Raw genomic sequence first — 17,432 nt, 5'->3', positions numbered from 1 at the left:
TGAGTAGAACCATCTAATTTGTAGACATTCAGTGTGAACCCACATATATTTAGTCTCCGTTCACCTCTGTTTAACTCTGCGTTGCTGATTTTGGGGGGAATACTGAGGAGAAGTATTTCATTAAAACTAAAATATCAGTATGTTGTAATTTCCAGGTTTAAAAAACAACCTGATCATCTGACATTAGTTCCCTGACCAGGGTTGCATTAGGGCCTGGCAGTGAAAGCGCTGAGTTCTAACCACTGGACCAACAGGGAATTCCCTTCATCTGACTTATTTCACAGAAATTGAGTATCATAATAAAACATGATGTATAGGGAATGGGCATGGATCGTAGGAAGAGAAACTTAAGTTTAATGCAAAGAACACCTTGAGGTCCTTCATATGTTAAACACTGGAGAGGGCAACTAAGTGAAATTGTGACTTCTTACATTATCTTTCGGGCTTTTTATGATTTTCTTTTCAAAAGTAGACATTATTGACATAAACGTAAGGGATAATTTTGTGGTTTTGTTTTGAAGCATTTTTTTGAGATAACCGACGATCAATTTGACTTCCATACTTATTGCATGAGAAAGATGACCCTTCGTGCCTACGTTGACCTTTTGAGGTTAGAAGATATACTCAGGAGACATGCCTTCTATTTCAAGGCCGCTAGATCAGCTATTGAAATATATTTGAAATTGTATGATAATCCCTTGACCAATGAAAGCAAACAACAAGAAATAAATTCAGGTAACTGAAAAGGGACTTGCTTAAAGAGATTTGAAAAGAACACAAAATTTCAGAACATCATTAACATAATGATGAAAAAGTATATTATCAGATGGATGTGAAGACAACATTAGATAACTGATATACCAAAAAAAGTGGGGGGAAGACTTAGAAAAAGTTGACAGGATGATGTCCTGTAGCTGATGCTTCTAAATTACCCTAATGGAATGACCTGCAGTCATTCTAATTTTTATCGTTAGTAGGGCCCATTCGGAAAACATAGAAATGTTTATGGGCTGGGGTTTTTTTTTTTTTTTCTTAAATAGGAATTGAAGATAGATTTGAGCTTTTTAGGGGAAAAAAATATATTTGTACAACTTCGAATACCTACTTGATTGAAAATAATAATGCCAATGAGAATATCTGTATAGAGCCTTTTATTCACTAAAATGTTAATATCTAAGAATATTTGAGATACAGCATGGAGGCAAATTTCTGATCAGATTACGGGTGTTTATGTGCATTGCACTTATCCTTGATATATTCATATTCCAAGAGGATAGTCATCAGCTCCACTTTATACAGTTTGGGACTTGAGACTGAGAGAAGATGATTTGCCTAAACCCATGTATTGTGTAGGAAGCAGAACCAGGCTAGAATTGGTTAATTTTAGTTGATGCAGCATTTGCTATTGCATTTTGTGTGCCAGGTTTGAGCTAGTCATTAGGAGTACACTTTCTAAAAACTTCTATATAGTTGCCCCCCAAAAAACTATACTAATAGTATGTATTGAATAAGAATATGAGGAAATTGGAAACATTGACTCAGAATTTTCATTTATTTGGATATTTATAGAAAACCTGTCAGCCAAAGAATTGAAGAAAATGCTTAGCAAGCAGAGAAGAGCTCAAAAAAAGGCTAAATTAGAAGAAGAGAAAAAGCATGTGGAAAGGGAACGTCAACAAAAAAATCAAAAGAAAAAACGGGATGAAGAAGAAGAAGAAACCAGTGGTCTCAAAGAAGAACTTATACCTGAAAAATTAGAAAGGGTGAGATGAACTTACTGTCTTTACTTGGTAAAATTTATGTTATTTCGTTCTGTTCTGACCGTAAACATATTTATTTAAATCTGTAAATCAGAAGCTATTTGTAGTATTAGCCAAGATCATTATGATAGTCATCAATTGTTTTTGAGTGATAATATGCAAATTTTGGCTAATGCAAATTATAGATAGAATTGTAGTTGTGGTAGGCAGAATAATGGCCGTCCAAAGGTGTCTGTGTTCTAATCCCTGGAAACTGTGAACATGTTACATTTCATGGCAAAGGGAATTAAGGTGGCAGATGGCATTTAAGGTTGTACTTAGCTGGCCTTTAAATAGGGAGAGTAGCCTGGATTATCCAGGTAAGCCCAATGTAATTAATCACCAGGGGCCTTAAGCATGGGGGAGGGAAGCAGGAGAGGAGAGCTGAGTGGTGGGAAAAGGACTCAATCCTCTGTTGTTGCTTTGAAGGGGGTGGGATGGGAGCCACAAGCCAGAGGGTGTGGACATCCTTGAGAAGCTGGAAAAAGACACTGAAACATATTCTCCCTTAAAGCCTCCAAAAGGAAATGCAGTCCTGTTGACACTTTGATTTTAAGCCCAGTGAGACCCATGTTAACCTACAGAACTACAGGATAATAAATTGTGTTAATACAGTAAATTTTTGGTAATTTGTTAGAGCAGCAATACAGTTAAATATGGAAGCATTTCATATACCTTGCTAGATAATGTTTTAGCTACAAAGAGAATAGCATCTTATCTCCGAGATTTTCTCAAAGTGTTAATAGTTACTTAGGAGCCAGATTTAGGGAAATATTTCCTATTTAGGGGAATAGCTAAATATTTAGGGAAATAGCTTTCTGGTTTATTCGCTATGAATCTAGTATAAGTATTTTAAACTTGTCCTTTTTTTCAACTATGTAGTGCAATTATATTTGTCTCCTTTAAAAGTTTGTAGTTTAAGGGGCTTGGTAGCATAATGGTACTTGTAGTATAATGGTACTTGTAGTACCATTTCATCAAGTTTGTGGAATAATTTCCTGTATTTTTTTTTTGATTTTTATAAAATTATCTTGATTTTATAATCAGAAAAGCAATACAGCTATTTCCATTTTTGAAAAGTATTGACTATTTGTTTATAGTTTTAAAATTTTTTCTTGCTTACTTGGTTATATGAAGAGAACTGTCTAAATTACTTCAGCTATGTATTAATATAAAATTTGGGGGGAAATTTGACTTGTGTAACTGCTTTTTAAATATAATAATTTTTCTTTCTGTTTCAAAATAGATAGAAAATCCATTAGAAGAAGCTATCAAGTTTCTTATACCTCTTAAGAACCTTGTTGCTGATAACATTGACACTCATCTATTAGCATTTGAAATATATTTTAGAAAAGGTAATAGTTTGAATCCAGATTTTAATCCTTGATTTTATTGGTGGCCATATTCAGTAGAATCTTGGTGAATTAGATCTATTTTTGTTTCTTAGAGTTTCATTTCAAACTTCCACAAAGGCTCTTAATTCCTTTTTCCTTTGCTACTCAAAACTTTACTGAGTAATAAATTAGAATATTATGATCAAATGAATAATTTGAATAGTCATACAAGTTGTTTACCTGAATCAATTCTTCATGATTTTTCAAGCATTTCTTTAGAAAATAATATTATCTTTGATAACCAAAGGCAGCTTTGAATTTTGCTTTTGAATGTTATAGGAAAGGTAACACTTTGTTACTGGATTTTAAGTGAGGCTAAAATAAAGTGAAGAAAAAACATACATAAATATTGATGCTGTTACTTTTATAATTTTTTCTGACATAGGAAAGTTTCTGTTAATGCTGCAGTCTGTCAAACGAGCTTTTGCCATCAACAGGAATAACCCATGGTTACATGAATGTTTAATTAAATTTTCTAAATCTGGTAAGTATAAAAAAGGTAATATTTATATAAAAGTAAATATGACAGTTCAGCTGTCTTCCATTAAGCTGGACATTAAAGAGATTTGTAACAATGTAAAGCAAAAAAAGTATAATGTTTATAGTATTTAAATGGAGATTTATCTATAAAATGAACATGTTAGCAAAGATATGTTAGAAATTAGTGCATTTTAAGCTAGAATGTATTTATATTCCAAAAGAATAATACTATTTTTATTATATAAAATATATCAAGTTTCATAATAAATATAAATGTATTTCAATTGATTTTGTTTCAAAGTACAGACCAAAAATTTTATAAACTTCACATGTTCTCTTTTTATAGTGTCTAGTCATAGTAATCTTCCAGACGTTGTGAGCAAAGTTCTGTCTCAAGAAATGCAGAAAATATTTGTTAACAAGGATTTGGAAAGTTTTAATGAGGATTTTCTCAAACATAATGCTACCTCTCTTCAGCATCTACTTTCAGGTTGGTATTTAGTTCCCAGGGTTAAAATGTTTATGGAAAAAAGTTAGAATGTGATGAAAAAAGAAAAGTTTGGAAAGATTATCAACCTCACTAGCTATCAGAGAAAAAGAAATGAACACAATACCATTTTGTTCTTTCAAATTAGGAAAGATTATTTTTAAACACAACCATACAAAATCTGTGGGATGCAGCAAAAGCTTAGTTCTTAGAGGGAAGTTCATAGTGATACAGGCCTTCCTCAAAAAAAAAACAAGAAAAATCTCAAACAAACAACCTAACCTACCACATAAAAGGAAAGATTATTTTTATATGGAAAAAGGAGACTAAAGTATGGGAAAGATGTTATAAGCACTCTTGTATTTTAGTGCTGCAGGTGTGAATCGCCCTGGCCATGTAGGGAAACAATTTGTCATTCTTACCAAGAGCTTCATTACAACTGTGTCTTTTGCTGTAGTCACACATATTTGTGTAAATAATTTTAAAGAATTAATCCAAAGCAAAGAAAGAGCTTTAAGGGCAAAGATATTAACTGGAATGCTGTGTGTAAGGATGGGGAAAAGAATGGAAACAAATTTAATGATGTCCAGTAATAGGGAAAACGGTAGTAGGTTCATATAAAATGACAGGTAGTCATATAAAGTAATATTTATTCAAAAGATTTGTAATAACAGGGGTACTTTTGTAATATATATGCAGAATTAACATATAGTCTCAGCTGTGTAAAAATACACATGGCATAAAAGCTGAAAAGAAACATCAAAGCTTTAATGGTTGACTTTGGATGTTGAGGTTATGCAACACTTATTTTTTCTTGTATTTTTTATTACTGTATGTATTTTGTGTTTGTGGGTTTGTTTCTTTTCTTTTTCACTTTTTGGCCACACCTCATGGCATGCATGTGGGATCTTAGTTCCCCGCGCCCCCTGCAGTGGAAGCGTGGAGTCTTAACCACTGGACCGCCAGGGAAGTCCCCGTATTTTGTGTTTTGAGGATTTACTGTATCCTGTCTTGTTACAGGAAGGATTTCAGGCAGCATATACAAATTCATAACATGACAAGATGGCAAAATGAAAACTGGAAAAAGATTGTGGAAAAGCAGTTGGGGACAAAATGAATGGAGTACATAATATAATTAACTATGCTCCTACTTTAAATATTTTAACCTGACCTTTCTTGTTGTAAAGGGATACTGCTTGGTTGTGATATCTATGGAAAAAAAGTTAATTCCTGTGAAAAATTACAGCACTTCTTAGTAGTAAGGGCAAATAAGAATTTCTCTTTAAGAACACAGAATAATGGAGGGAGACATTTCTTTATTATAATAATGGGAAATGCCTTTCTAAACATCATGAAATTCTAAGGAAAAGATAGTTTTTGCCGCATTAAAAAAAAAGCCATAAAGTCAGAAGGCCAAGTGGGAAAAATACATTAGATATGTAACTAATTAAAAGTTAATAATATACATACTACTCTTGTAAATTAACAATAGAAATATAAATTAATAAAAGCCCAATAGAAAAATGAGCATAGAACATGGAGCATGTAATTTATAGGGGGAATATAAACTGGATTTTACTTTAAAACAGCTTTAAAAATTATTTTCTTCGTGAATATGCAAATATTTTCCTGTTGTCCGTCTGTCACACTGCTCTCTTTTTTTTTTTTTTAAATAAATTTATTTATTCATTCATTTTGTGTTGGGTCTTCGCTGCTGCGCGTGGGCTTTCTCTAGTTGCGGCGAGCAGGGGCTACTCTTCGTTGCAGTGCACAGGCTTCTCATTGCAGTGGCTTCTCATTGTGAAGCACGGGCTCTAGGTGTGCGGGCTTCAGTAGTTGTGGCACGTGGGCTCAATAGTTGTGGCTCGTGGGTTCTAGAGCGCAGGCTTGGTAGTTGTGACGCACGGACTTAGTTGCTCCGCAGCATGTGGGATCTTCCCGGACCAGAGATCGAACCCGTCTCCCCTGCATTGGCAGGTGGATTCTTAACCATGTGCCACCAGGGAAGTCTCTGGAACCATGTTTTAAGTCACTGAGGAGTATAAATCAAATCAAATGTAAGACATAGGAATGCACTCATTTTGTAATGTCTTGGTATTTCAGGTGCTAAAATGATGTATTTTCTGGACAAGTCAAGGCAAGAGAAAGCAATTGCTATTGCCACTAGACTGGATGAAACCATAAAAGATAAAAATGTAAAGGTAAGAGTTTTCACACACTGATTCCCAGAGATTGTGGATACTGAGTGATCTAACAAAACATATCTTTACAACATAATTCTTGATTGGCCCTTCAGAGTTATGTATGGATTTGGATCTCACCTCTTCTACCAATTATGAGCTGTGTCATGTTAGGCAAGATACCTTTCTTAGCTTCCTTTTCCTCATTTATAAAGTGAGGATGAAAATACTGTCTATCTCAGAGTTGGTGTTAACTGAAATAGTAAACTGTGAAGTGCTTGGCATATAGTAAGCACTCAGTAAATGGGAACTATTGTTATTAATAAAGGACACTTCAGTGGTCACAGTTTCAGAGACTCACTTTTTTTAAGTATTAGAATTCTATCGCCTTTTTTTTTTTTTTGGCTGTTGGGTCTTCATTGCTGGGCGCAGGCTGCTCTTCATTGTGGTGTGCAGGCTTCTCAATGCAGTGGCTTCTCTTGTTGCGGAGCACAGGCCCTAGAGCACGCAGGCTTCAGTAGTTGTGGTGCGCGGGCTCAGTAGTTGTGGCGCATGGGCTTAGTTGCTCTGCAGCATGTGGGATCTTCCCAGACCAGGGATCAAACCTGTGTCCCCTGCATTGGCAGGTGGATTCTTAACCACTGCACCAGCAGGCAAGTTCCCTATTGCTTTTTTAAGGTTTTGTAGAATTGATTTTTTAAATGTTCTTTTTTTTGTGGTGATTACTTATTTCAGATAGCAAGAAGTTATTTTAGAGTGTGGCATTGTTGGTTTTCTCTTGCTTAATTAACAAATTGCATCTTTTGATTAAAATAGTTATTAACCAGAGTTTTTTAAAAAAAATAATTCTTATTTTTCCCTTGTTTAAATAGACTTTAATAAAGGTTTCTGAGGCACTGCTTGATGGCAGCTTTGGGAGCTGTAATTCTCAGTATGAAGAATACAGGATGGCCTGTCATAACCTGCTTCCTTTTACTTCTGCTTTCCTGCCTGCTGGGAGCGAAGTCGGCGGTCATAGCGCAGCTCTAAACCACACAGCTAACTGTGATGTCTTGGCAAGTGAAATTTGAAATCCCATAGAAAGTTGACTTCTTGTAAAACTCAAAGTTGAATTCAGATCAGGGTTTCTTTTCCAGCTTGTATGTTAATATAGATATGCAATGAAGTACAGTTGACCCTTGAACAACATGGGTTTGAATTTGGAGGGTCCACTTATATGTGGATTTTTTCAATAGGAGATACTACAGTACTATGCGATCTTCATTTGGTTGAATCCAGGGATGCAGAACCTCAGATAGGGAAGGACTGCTTATACAGAGGGCCACCTGTACGTTAAATGTGGATTTTTGACTGCTTGGAGGGAGGGTCAGTGCACCTAGCTCTTGCTTTTGTTCAAAGGTCAACTGTATTGGATAGAATTTTTAAATGGAGTATGCTGTAAGCTCATTTTATTCTTTATCCGACTATGCCAATTTACATAAAAAGCTCTTAAGATTACCTGTTCTATACTTGTACAGCTTTCGTAAACTTTTGAATTATCAGCATTGTGATTGGTGCTGTCACTTCGTACCATAACTATAATTTCTCAATTAACCTAAGTTGCATACAGCTCTGCTGTATTATTTTCTTTAGATCTGGGTTTCGTTTCAGAATCTTATGTTTTGATCCCTTATTGGTTTGTTTTGTTATAGTTTGTTTGCTTTTGATTAAAGCACATCAGTATTAAAGTGTTAACTATATGTCAGAAGTGATATGGAACTCCTTTTGACGGATATTTATTTAAAATTTACTTCAGTTTGACCTTTTGTCCACCTTACTTTTTGTGTGATTTACCGTTTTCCTTTTTAATAGCCGTGAAAATGCTATTTTCTGTTGAACAGGGGTACTCCAGTTTTATATTGATGACTCAGAATATGGGGATCTGTTTGCCTCTTAATCATGGAAGTTCACTGGTAAATTTGTTGCGTATCTAGATCAGTCTTAAAGACTCACAGGCAAGAGTTATGCTTTCTTGGCTACATTGCTTTGCGTTACCAAGTAGTTTGTATATGAGTGCTTCAAGGGAGCATAATAGGGTAGAATACAAATTACAATGAGATATTCTTGCTCTTATAGCCATGCATTGACTATTAAATACATTTTTATATCAGCAAAATGAGAATTTAAACTATCAGCTAGTTTAGCTATTAAAACATAGTATTGTTGAGCAATATTTTTGGGGGGGTGCTAGCTTTTGTTCTGTCTTGTACAGAAAACAGTAATGGAATCATTGAATATGTTTCTTTCAGAACTGTATAAATGTCTGTAACATTAATACTTCCTTTTAAAGGCAAATATAAATTCAAAAGGGGAGATTTTATTTAGAGAAACAATTCTAATTAAAATGGTTTTCCTTCACTCTAAGCTAATATTTAGATTCATAATTGTTGAGAGAAAAAACCTTACTGTAAAATAATGCCAACCTATGTAATGCTATAATAAATTATTTTGTACACAGTTGCTTATTTGTGTTTGTGTTATTGTTTCACACTATCAAAATATTTTTTTAAAGGAATTCCTTTATTTTTTTAATTAATTAATTAATTAATTAATTTTGGCTGTGTTGGGTCTTCGTTTCCGTGCGAGGGCTTTCTCTAGTTGCGGCAAGCGGGGGCCACTCTTCATCGCGGTGCGCGGGCCTCTCACTGTCGCGGCCTCTCTTGTTGCGGAGCACAAGCTCCAGATGCTCAGGATCAGTAGTTGTGGCTCACGGGCCTAGTTGCTCCGCGGCATGTGGGATCTTCCCAGACCAGGGCTCGAACCCGTGTCCCCTGCATTGGCAGGCAGATTCTCAACCACTGCGCCACCAGGGAAGCCCGTCCTTAGACATCTTTTTAAAGCTCCCTTTAAGGAACTAATGTTGATGTTGAGACCCTCTGTCCTGGGAGCTGATAAGATAGGAGGTGAGGGGTTTGCAGACCGTGGGGTGGCTATACTGGAGGGAAGTAGGAGGATCAGGGAGACCATTCATTGCTTTATTTAGGAACATCTTCCTAGTTCTTCACAAATCTCTTCCCAGCACATGATCTGAGACCAGGGCATTGAGGAAAGAACACAGGTTTGGGAGGAAGACGGGCATTGCCTTTCAAGTTGGTTGGTGATGCTCTACAAGCTGGATGACTTTGGGCAAGTCATTTCCCCACCGTACCTTGTCGGTAATAGCCTACCCCTGCTGTGCAACAGTCTGTAAATGGGAGCTGTTTGCTTTAGTTTAGTAAATGTTTGAATCTCTTTTTTATTTCTCTGGAAGGTAGTTGGTTGGAGCCTTCTGAGCCCAAAGAGGCAATTGCTTCTTCAAAGCTCACCCAACTTGAATCGGAAACTACAGCCAGCTCTTCCAACAGTCCACAAGTGCCGTGGATCAGGACTGTCCCCAATACAGTGGCTGTGTTTCCTGAACCAAAGACCCAGGCTAAACCTCATAAATCATATTAAAAATTGTGAATGGTTATAGGAAAAGGATTATGAAAAGATAAATATTCAGTGACTTTAGGTAACAAATTTAGGGTTTTGATACAATATGTAATTATTTAAAATTGGAACCAGCCTGGAAAATTCAAGTTGTGGGTTCTAACAGGTCATCTTCATATTTTTCACAGCACCTGGGTACTCAGACAATGAAAAAAGAGAAGGAAACCAAATTCAGAGATATATGGAGAGAGATTAAAAATCCCAAGCCTCTGAGTTTCCAGTCTCCTTTATCTATACTCTCTATTGTTTGGAATATAAATAATCTATTGCTAATAATTCTTTTTTTCATTTCTAATATCCTACTGGTCTTATTTATTTAATTTTAAATTTTTTTGGCTGCGTTGGGTCTTTGTTGCTGTGCGCGGGCTTTCTCTAGTTGCGGTGAGCAGGGACTACTCTATTGCAGTGCGCGGGCTTCTCATTGCTGTGGCTTCTCTCGTTGCGCAGCACAGGCTCTAGGTGCGTGGGCTTCAGTAGTTGTGGCGTGCAGTCTCAGTAGTTGTGGTGCACGGGCTCAGTAGTTGTGGCTCGTGGGCTTAGTTGCTCCGTGGGATGTAGGATCTTCCTGGACCAGGGCTCAAACCCGTGTCCCCTGCATTGGCAGGTGGATTCTTAACTACTGTGCCACCAGAGAAGACCCCCTACTGGTCTTTAGAGTAACTATTATCACTGCCCATATCCACCCTTTTCAATACATATTATGAAATCCCCCAGGCTAGCCTGTGAGGGTCCTTATGAATAATGGAGCCCATAACAAGTGCTACTCTCTTAAGTTATATGCTACTTTTGTTATTTACTTTAAAAATTATATTTTTAAAAAGCCATAGCCTGCCTTGTTTCCACTTCATCTTCTCTCTTGTTATTTCTTGTCCTTAAAATCTGGTTGGCAAAAGTGAAGGGAAAAGATGAGAAGTAGAGAAAGAGAGCCAATTACAGTTGGGAGGGTGGCTGGGGAGGAGGTGGCAGGGGGGAGCGTGGGGTGTCGGGGGAAGAGCCCCTGCTTTGGAGCCATAAGAACTGGGCTGCAGCTTTCACTCCATCTTGTCCTGCAGTTAGTGGTTTTGTTTGGCTTTTCTCATGAGTAAGTTGTTTACATTAAGGACTAGTGTAGAGAGAAAATGGGGTAATACATGCAAAAAGTCTGTTTTGTCCTGGTAAGTGTTTAATAAATGGCTCTGAGGTTGAGGGGGGAGAGGGGAGAAAGCCCTGATTTGGAGAATGTGCTGGTGTTGTGGTGCAAATACTCCTCTTATGGCTGGTTTCAAGCTACCAGTTTAGCGTCCCTGAATACAGAGTTGGGAAGTTGGGAAGAGAAGCCACAGTAGGCTCTTTGGAGCCTGGATGAGCCAGCTCCAGCACACCACTGGAAAGTGTACCCCAAAGAGTTTGAAAACCCCACTATCCTCATATAAGCAATTGTGTTCACAGTAAATCCTCATAGAACCATAAAAAAATCCATGGCAGTTTCCATGTTGCTACTTTTTAGTAGCACACAATAGGAGTTCAGCAAATGGGGGTCAACCAGTGACAGAATGAATGCAAGACCTCTATTAATTTCCCAAAGGAAAAGCAGTCAGGATGGGGAAGAACAGCAGGAAATCTTAATAATGGCAAAAGCAACGGAACTTCCCTGTCTGCGCAGTGGTTAAGAGTCCGCCTGCCAATGCAGGGAACACAGGTTTGATCCCTGGTCTGGGAAGATCCCACATGCCGCGGAGCAAATAAGCCTGTGCACCACAACTACTGAGCCTGTGCTCTAGAGCCCACGAGCCACAGCTAGAGCCCACATGCCACAACTACTGAAGCCCGCATGTCTAGAGCCCGTGCTCTGCAACAAGAGAAGCCACCACAGTGAGAAGCCCGCGCATGGCAACAAAGAGTAGCCCCCTCTCACCGCAATTAGAGAAAGGCTGCACGCAGCAACGAAGACCCAATGCAGCCAAAAATAAATAAAATAAATAAACTTTAAAAAGTAACAGCAAACACCCACATTTAGGATATAATTTAAGCCTCTTGTTTGAAAATAGGTTGTTGGGGGATTTGGTAACAGGCCCTGGAGCCATTCATCTTGAGGTCACCACTTCACATCTTTCAGGGATGTCAGTGACCCAAAAGGAGCCTGAGTGAAATTGGAGGGGGAGAGAAAAGGATCTTGTCTATCTGTCTTGATACAGAGATCTGGCTTTAGAAGGAAAATCAAAGATGGAGTCAACAAGGGTTAGTACGTTAGAACTGGGCGGGTAAGTGCACTCTGGAGCTGTGGCCAGGGCTCCGGAGACCAAGTCTTTATTTTAGCAGCAATTTGACCATGCATCCCTCCATCTGTTTATTAATCTATCTATTCATCATCCATCCAATTAGGGTCTTCAGTTGAACAAAGTAATTTAAACTTGAAATACTTCGGGAGCAACAAATACCTCTTAAATACATTTTAAATACAATTTGGTACATCCGGCTACATGCTAATCAATTACGCAATTTAAAAATTCTTTATTATGGAAATTTTCATATATACAAAAAAGTAGAGAGAATAGGATAAAAAAAAACCATGTACCCATCACCCAGGTTCAACTGAGTGAAATGAATTGGGGAAGGGTTGAGAAAAGGGGTCCATGTCCACTTGACTTGGCCCCAGCGGCTGCCAATATGATTTCATCTGTTCCTTTATCTCCCCCAACCCATTTATGGAACAGTATGATTCTAGTAATGCTGTCCTTTCTCTGGTTTTTCTCTCCTCTATAACCACCATACCATTACCACCTCACATGAAATGTTTTGAGATTAAAGTTTCTACAACACAGGAAAGAATGAGATAATGCCATTTGCAGCAACAAGGATGGACCTAGAGATTACCATACTAAGTGAAGTAAGTCAGACAAAGACAAATATCATATGATATCACTTATTTATGGAATCTAAAAAATAATACAAGTGAACTTATTTACAAAACAGACTGTATTCCAAATATATAGAGAACTCATAACTTAATAATAAAAAGAGAAATAATCCAGTTAACAAATGGGCAAAGAATCTGAATAAATATTTCTCCAAGGAATATATACAAAAGGCCAATCAACAAGCATATCAAAAGAGGTTTGGTATCATCGGTCATCAGGAAAATGGAAATGAGATACTACTTCACAACTACTAGAAAGGCTATATTGAAAAAGACAGATAATGACAAGTATTAGCAAAGTTATGGAGAAACTGGAACCCTCATACATTGCTGGTTAGACTATAAAATGATATAGCTGCTTTGGAAAACATTTTGGCAGTTCCTCAAAATGTAAAACATAGAGTTGTCATTTAGTTCAGTAATTTCACTCCTATATAAATGAAAACGTGTCCACACAAAAATTTGTACATGAATGTTCATAACAGCATCATGATAACTAAAAAATGGAATCAGCACAAATTTCCATCTCCCAGTGCATGTATAAATAAAACGTAGTTGTTGTGGTTGATTTGATATGGTTACATGGCTGGGCCATTTTGCCCAGATATTTGATCAAAGATTATTCTGGATGTTTCTGTGTAGGTATTTTTGGGATGAGATTAACATTAAATTTATAGACTTTGGGTAAAGCAGATTATGCTCCATAATGAGGGTGGGCCTCATCCAATCCATTGAAAGCCCATAGAGGATAAAAGACTGACCTCCCCTGAGCAAGAAGGAATTCTGCCCACAGACTGCCTTTGGACTTGAACTGCAGCTCTTTCCTGGGGCTCCAGCTTGTTATCCTACTCCATGAGATTTTGGACTTGCCAAGCTTCCAGAATCATATGAGCCAACTGCTTAAAAATAAATCTCCCTCAGGTGTGGAGAAAAGAGAACCCTCCTTCACTGTTGGTGGGAATGTAAATTGGTACAGCCACTATGGAGACCAGTATGGAGGTTCCTTAAAAAACTAAGTATAGAGCTACCATATGATCCAGCAATCCCACTCCTGGGCATGTATTTGGAGAAAACCACGGTTCAAAAGGGTACATGCACCCCAATGATCATTGCAGCACTCTTTACAATAGCCAAGACATGGAAGCAACCTCAATGTCCATTGACAGATGAATGGATAAAGAGGATATGGTAAATATATACAATGGAATATTACTTAGCCATTAAAAGAATGAAATAATGCCATTTGCAGCAACATGGATGGACGTGGACATTGCCATACTAAGTGAAGTAAGTCAGACAGAGAAAGACAAATATCATATGATATCACTTATATGTGGAATCTAAAAAAAATGATACAAATGAACTTATTTACAAAACAGAAACAGACTCACAGGCTTAGAAAAAAACTTATGTTTACCAAAGGGGAAAGGTGGGGGGGCGGGGATAAATTGGGAGTTTGGGATTGACAAATACACACTACTGTATACAAAATAGATAACGAACAGGGACCTACTCTATAGCACAGGGAACTCTGCTCAAAATTCTGTAATAACCTAAATGGGAAAAGAACTTGAAAAAGAATAGATACATGTATACATACTGAAACTAACACACCATTGTAAATCAATTATAGTCCAATATAAAATAAAAGTTTAAAAATATCTCTCTATATACATATGCACACATCCTGTTGATTCTGTTTCTCTGGAGAACCCTGACTAATACAGAGATATATCTATAGAATGGATATTATTTGACAATAAAAAGGATTGAAGTACTAATTCATACTAAAACGTGGATGAATTTTGAAAACATTGTATGAGTGAAAAAAGCCAGCCACAAATTATATGATTCTGTGTACATGTCTCCATAGAGACATATAGTAGATCACTTAATGGTTTCTTAGGGCTGGAAAGTGTGTTTGCAGGTAGGGGCGGGTAGAGGGGGAGGAATGGGGAGACAATGCTAGTGGGTCTGGACTTTCTTCTGTGGAGGATGAAAATGTTCTAAAATTAGTTGATGGTGATGGTTGCACAACTCTGTGAATACACTAAAAAACACTGAATTGTATACTCTAAATGGTGAGTGTACAATTCAATACAGCTATTTTTTTTAAAAAAGTACAAGTAAGCGATATAGTGAAGTTCATGAAGAGAGTACAGAAATGTCCAAAATGCTGGGAAACACTGAACTGGAGCCTCCGGTTCCTCAGAGAAACTCGTGTACCTCTCCAGAGACACACTGTCTGTACATGTTTCCTTTTTATTCCCTGTTGTGTTATTCATAGTCACAAGCAAGTCAATCCAATTTTGGTCTAAACTAGTAGCTGCATTACTCAACCTGATTAAAAATATAAGAGCAAAATATAGGTTGGCTTATGAAATAAGAGGTAGAGACACTGACAGATGCTAAAGAAGGAACCTAAAATACATGTTGGACCACTGCCTGGAAGAAGGAAGGAAACTTATGTTACGAGGGAGGTTTATGTGATATTTCATGTTCTGAGTGTTTCCATCCATGAACAAAGAGCCTGATCTGCTTCTCATCCTACAGTGGAGAAAAACAGAGCTGGTAGGGCCTGGCTGCATGGACAGCACCCTCAACTGTCTCTGAAAATCAGTGCCTAGAGATTTTCTGGAGAGTTGGTGCCAATGTATTTCTGAGTGACCACCGTCTATTCCCTCAAAAGATATATTTTAAAAAATGGATTCAGCGTAAAAATCAGTTTACTGGGGTTCACTTGCATATTAAGTAAAAACCTTTATTAAGCAGTCAAGCTTTCTTGGGTGCCACCCTCTTCGAGAATCATCTAGCACATGCTACCCAACCCCTCACAGCCCCTACCGAGTGGACAGAAAGTCCGTGTGACCCCACCTCACTGACCACAACTGATCCTACCGGGGGTAGGTATCTGATCCACATTGGGCCAATCAGACCCTCTTTTCAAGGAATCTGTGATTCAGATTTAGAGGTTAGTTAATGTTTCCTAAAGGAAGTTTAGAGTGACTTCTAAAATTTTTCATTGTAAGCATATGGAATTGCAAAGGATATTATTTCCTGGGTTCCATAAATACTTACATTTTATTTTATTTTTTTATTATTTATTTTATTTATTTATTTTTGGCTGCGTTGGGTCTTCCTTGCTGCGTGTGGGCTTTCTCTAGTTGCGGTGAGCGGAGGCTGCTCTTCGTTGTGGTGCGTGGGCTTCTCATTGCGGTGGCTTCTCTTGTTGCCGAGCAGAGGCGGGCTTCAGTAGATGTGGTGCACGGGTTCAGTAGTTGTGGCTCGCGGGCTTTAGACTGCAGGCTTAGTAGTTGTGGCGCATGGGCTTAGTTGTTCAGGGCGGCATGTGGGATCTTCCCGGACCAGGGCTCGAACCCATGTCCCCTGAATTGGCAGGCAGATTCTTAACCACTGAGCCACCAGGGAAGCCCAATACTTACATTTTAGAATAAAATAATCATGTCACTCTTTTACCCATATCCAGCAGTATCTAAATTCATCCCTTAAATGTATCCATCCATCATCCATTTAAAAAAAAGAACAAGCACTATATTAACAGCAGGACATTTTCCATCATTCTTTTTTCCCTCTAAACCTATGTTTCCATTCCAAATTGTCCATTTTTTATTGATCACAGCATCTTCATTCTCCAGAACAAAAACACCTATGTAAATTGAAATTAGAAATGTTAAATTTTGCAGTGACCATAAGGTTTTAAGTGTATTGAAAACAAGTTAAATATGCTATGTAATTTCATAAGTATACAACATAAAGTAAAATTTTATTGGCCTTTTAAACTTTTAATTCATGTGTCCAGTGATAAATATTATATATTGATGAATATCACATATTCCTACTTAATCCCCATATATAGTAACTAACTTTGTTCACATAATTGTGCAGAGGAGTCTGGAAGTAATTTGTATACTAATGTCACTCAATTTTTTGAAATTCTTCTCGGGTTTATGCCAAAAATCACTCAGTGATCTTCCATTAAATATTATTTTAAATGATCTGTCGGTGGACAACTCTAGTAGCTCCTTCTTCAATTTTGATGGAAGCAATGAAATAAAATCTACCTGACTTGCTCAGTAGCAGATGCTATCAATACCCCACCCACATCCCCGAGGCACTTAGCATTTCAGTACGTGCACTAAGCATTCAAATACATATATGAATGATCCTTTGAAAGCTTTCACTTTGCCTGAATGTTCAAGGAGATAAGCATCAGGGAGTTAATACCCTCGGGGACAGCCTTCAGTCAATGACTGAGCATGAATACTACAGCTTCCCTGACTCAGAACCCTGAGGTGTGTTCTACACCACCTCCCCAGGGCTCTCTATGGAAGTGAACCCCTGTTTCTCACAATGGTAACTCACTAAGGTACTCTGTATTGGCTTCCTTCTCTTCCCCGTCAATCATTTCCCACTCTCCTGCTGATGCTTCCTGGGCTCACCTCCCTAAAAAAGAATTTGCACTCAGGTCTTGATCTTGGCAATGCTTCTGGGGTAACCCAGCTGCAGTAGGTTGAATTGTGGCCCCCGAAAAGATACATCCATATCCTAACTCCTGTAACCTGCGAATATGGCCTTATTTGGAAAAAGAGTCTTTGCAAATATAATTAAGAATTGTAAAATGAGATCATGCTGGAGTACCCCAGAGGAGGGGCCTTAAATCCAAAG

General features: G+C 37.6%; 1 protein-coding gene across 4 annotated transcripts in view; it reads left to right on the top strand.

Moving 5' to 3' along the window:
* The window catches only part of NAA16 (N-alpha-acetyltransferase 16, NatA auxiliary subunit), a 67,276-nt gene extending 58,466 nt beyond the window's left edge, over positions 1 to 8,810 (top strand). For 3 of the 4 annotated variants that reach the window (XM_060079830.1, XM_060079829.1, XM_060079831.1), the window contains 7 exons: positions 522 to 735; positions 1,570 to 1,763; positions 3,046 to 3,154; positions 3,579 to 3,677; positions 4,020 to 4,163; positions 6,264 to 6,361; positions 7,213 to 8,810. In XM_060079830.1, the coding sequence (XP_059935813.1) occupies positions 522 to 735; positions 1,570 to 1,763; positions 3,046 to 3,154; positions 3,579 to 3,677; positions 4,020 to 4,163; positions 6,264 to 6,361; positions 7,213 to 7,410 (1,056 nt within the window). In that variant the 3' untranslated portion in view covers positions 7,411 to 8,810. Of the gene's footprint in view, positions 1 to 521; positions 736 to 1,569; positions 1,764 to 3,045; positions 3,155 to 3,578; positions 3,678 to 4,019; positions 4,164 to 6,263; positions 6,362 to 7,212 lie in introns of those variants that run through there. The other variant, XR_009530270.1, reaches the window with a different exon arrangement.
* The last annotated feature ends 8,622 nt before the right edge of the window (positions 8,811 to 17,432 follow it).

The sequence above is a fragment of the Mesoplodon densirostris genome, chromosome 17 (genome assembly GCF_025265405.1).
Source record: "Mesoplodon densirostris isolate mMesDen1 chromosome 17, mMesDen1 primary haplotype, whole genome shotgun sequence".
Taxonomy (NCBI): Eukaryota; Metazoa; Chordata; class Mammalia; order Artiodactyla; family Ziphiidae; genus Mesoplodon; species Mesoplodon densirostris.
The sequence above is the reverse complement of the archived record's forward strand: the minus strand, read 5'-3'. Positions and strand labels throughout refer to the sequence as shown.